This window comes from Asparagus officinalis, chromosome 9, assembly GCF_001876935.1.
Source record: "Asparagus officinalis chromosome 9, Aspof.V1, whole genome shotgun sequence".
In the NCBI taxonomy this organism is placed as follows: Eukaryota; Viridiplantae; Streptophyta; class Magnoliopsida; order Asparagales; family Asparagaceae; genus Asparagus; species Asparagus officinalis.
Window position 1 is genome coordinate 15,914,144 of NC_033802.1, and position 2,640 is coordinate 15,916,783.

The window sequence follows — 2,640 nt, forward strand, 5'->3', positions numbered from 1 at the left end:
CTATCCACAACTATGATGCACGGATACGGATACGGATACGGATACGGATACCGGATACGGCAAAATCCAAAAAAATAGGATACGGGGATACGACAAGGATTTTAAAAAAAATTATTATATATGAAAATTTTATAAAATTCAACTGGCAATATAAAATATGAATCTATCACAAAATAACAAGTTTGTAAACAAAAAGTACCTCAAGATGAAGTGGAAGCTGAGAGATTGAGAGAGAGGGTTAGGGTTAGGGTTAGAGTTTTTCTTATTTTCTTTCGTTTGAGTCAGCTGAGGATCGAATCGAACGGGAGATTTGAGAAATAGGGATGGATTTTTTAATCGAACGGTTCGGGTTGGATTTTAACAACCAAACCCGCAACCCGAATGAATCGGCCTTCGACGAATCCGAACCGTGTCCGAGCTCCTTTGACCGTGTCCGAGCCTAATTTGACCGTTGACCCGTGTCGGACACGGATTGACCGTGTCCGACACGTGTCGTGCACATGTCGTGACGAATCCGTGTCCGATTCGAGTCAGACACAGATTCGTGGCCTCCGGGGGCGAATCCGTGCTTCAGAGATCAACAAAAGGGCGACATTACAGGAGGCTCTCCGCAATCAACCCCAGAACGTTTTCCTGTGAATTCTGTACCTCAAAAAGATTTCCATGAGTTTTGTGAAACTAATAACAGTATATTATATTTTCCATTTATGTGATATTCTGCTTTGAGATTTCTGAAAAGGTGATTATTTCCTGATATGAATTAGCATGGTTCATATACCTGATGAAATTGTTGCTTTGGCAGGTGTACTATGTGTATGGTTTTATGTTACTGGTTTTCATTATCCTCGTCATTGTGACTATTTGTGTAACCGTCGTGGGTACATATTTCTTGCTGAATGCTGAGAACTACCACTGGCAGTGGACTTCATTTTTCTCTGCCGCTTCTACCGCTGTCTATGTGTACCTTTACTCTATTTACTATTACTATGTGAAGACCAAAATGTCTGGTTTCTTCCAAACTAGCTTCTACTTTGGCTACACACTTATGTTTTGTCTCGGCTTAGGAATACTTTGCGGTGAGTGAACACTACATTATCTTTTTTATATATTTTTTGGGTACATTATAAGAAACCTCCATTTATTACCCTGTTTTTAAGAAACTACCCAATCTAAAAATTTCAACAAAACATCCCGTCATCTATGATCATTAATGAAATAATTAATTATGCAATGGAGTTTGGTTCTTCAGACATCTGAGCAAATGTGTGCATGAAATTCTACGTTATTGATAAAATTATTAGTTTTTTTTTAAATTTATCCAAGAATTTAACTTTCTCTCTGTTTTCTTCCTTTAAACTTCCAAAATATGTAGATTCTAAAGTGCAGACGTCTTATCAAAGTGCAAATGTTTGTTCAAATGTCTGAAGAAGAAAACTCCATTATAAAATAGAGGTTTCATCAATGGCCATACATGAGGAGTGTTTTGTCGAACTTTTCCAATGAGGGGTTTTCTTGAAAAACTGGATGAATGGGGTTTCTAGTTTTTTTATCCAGTTTTTCCTCTTGTGTTTCTATATCTGTCTGCTATATTCAGGTGCTGTGGGTTATCTGGGCTCTACCTTGTTTGTGAGAAGAATCTACAGAAACATCAAATGTGATTAGAATTTATGGAGGCGAATACTTTGGCAAGGGCAATGTTGTGTGAATGCGAGATGTTCTATCGGTGAAATATTTCGATGCTCGACAGCACACATGGAAGGGTTGTGCTGTCTTCTTTCTACATTGGATTTGGAGGTGTTGAATTATTTTTTGATGTAGGTATTAGCAAAATACTTTACCCAGTGCAGAAATAGTGTTATATTTACTATAAGAGGAACACCTAAACCCGCTGTTTATCTTTATTTTGGTATGATCTTGAATCGAAATCTTCAACCCTAACCGGGCTTTGTTTCAAAAAAAATGGATAATTATGTACCTGTTACTTATTATATACAAGCAGTTGATTAATCCATGTAATGACGTGAGTTCTGGACTTTCTGCTGCAGGTAAAGTAGTTTGTGGGGTTTATTACCTTGGTTTGTCTAGTTCAATTAAGGCATGTGACTAATTTGGATCTGACATTGGCTTAATAATTGCAAGAACTTAGTAAGTTCTTCGTTACTTTAAGTTGCTGCTAGTTCCTGCCGTTGCTTTGACAGTTGAACTTGCCAATTCTGCAGTGGACGCTAAACTTCTGATGGTAATTCGTCCTACCTATGCTAGAGCCAACAAATACACTGAAAATATGCCGATGAGGGCAGTATGGGTACGTTATTTGAAGTATTCATCTGAATATTTGAATTTGGGATTAGATGGGAGTCTGTATCTTTAATCATGACCATTCTGTTTTTAGCTGACTGCTAAATTCTTATTTCGTTTTTCAAATTTTGGATCTAGTTCCACCCAGGTGGAAATTGTGGTTTCTGTGCTACAGGAGGGGTTTTTCCGTAACCTCTAAACTTGACAAGTGTTAATCTGATATATTGAAAGTTATTTTTTGTGGGATTGTTTGGTGGGGTTTTTTTTCTTTTTTTTCTTTTTTTTTGTGCGGGTTAAAAACATCCAAAAACGAAGAGGTTTTTTAGTATATATTTAGTTTTT

At 37.0% G+C, this 2,640-nt stretch overlaps 1 protein-coding gene across 1 annotated transcript in view; it reads left to right on the plus strand.

The window, feature by feature from the left end:
* LOC109823724 (transmembrane 9 superfamily member 1) overlaps positions 1–2,016 on the plus strand; it is an 18,983-nt gene extending 16,967 nt beyond the window's left edge. The window contains exons 11-12 of the mRNA XM_020390079.1: positions 803–1,076; positions 1,595–2,016. Coding sequence (XP_020245668.1) covers positions 803–1,076; positions 1,595–1,662 — 342 coding nt within the window. The 3' untranslated portion in view covers positions 1,663–2,016. The remainder of the gene's footprint in view (positions 1–802; positions 1,077–1,594) is intronic.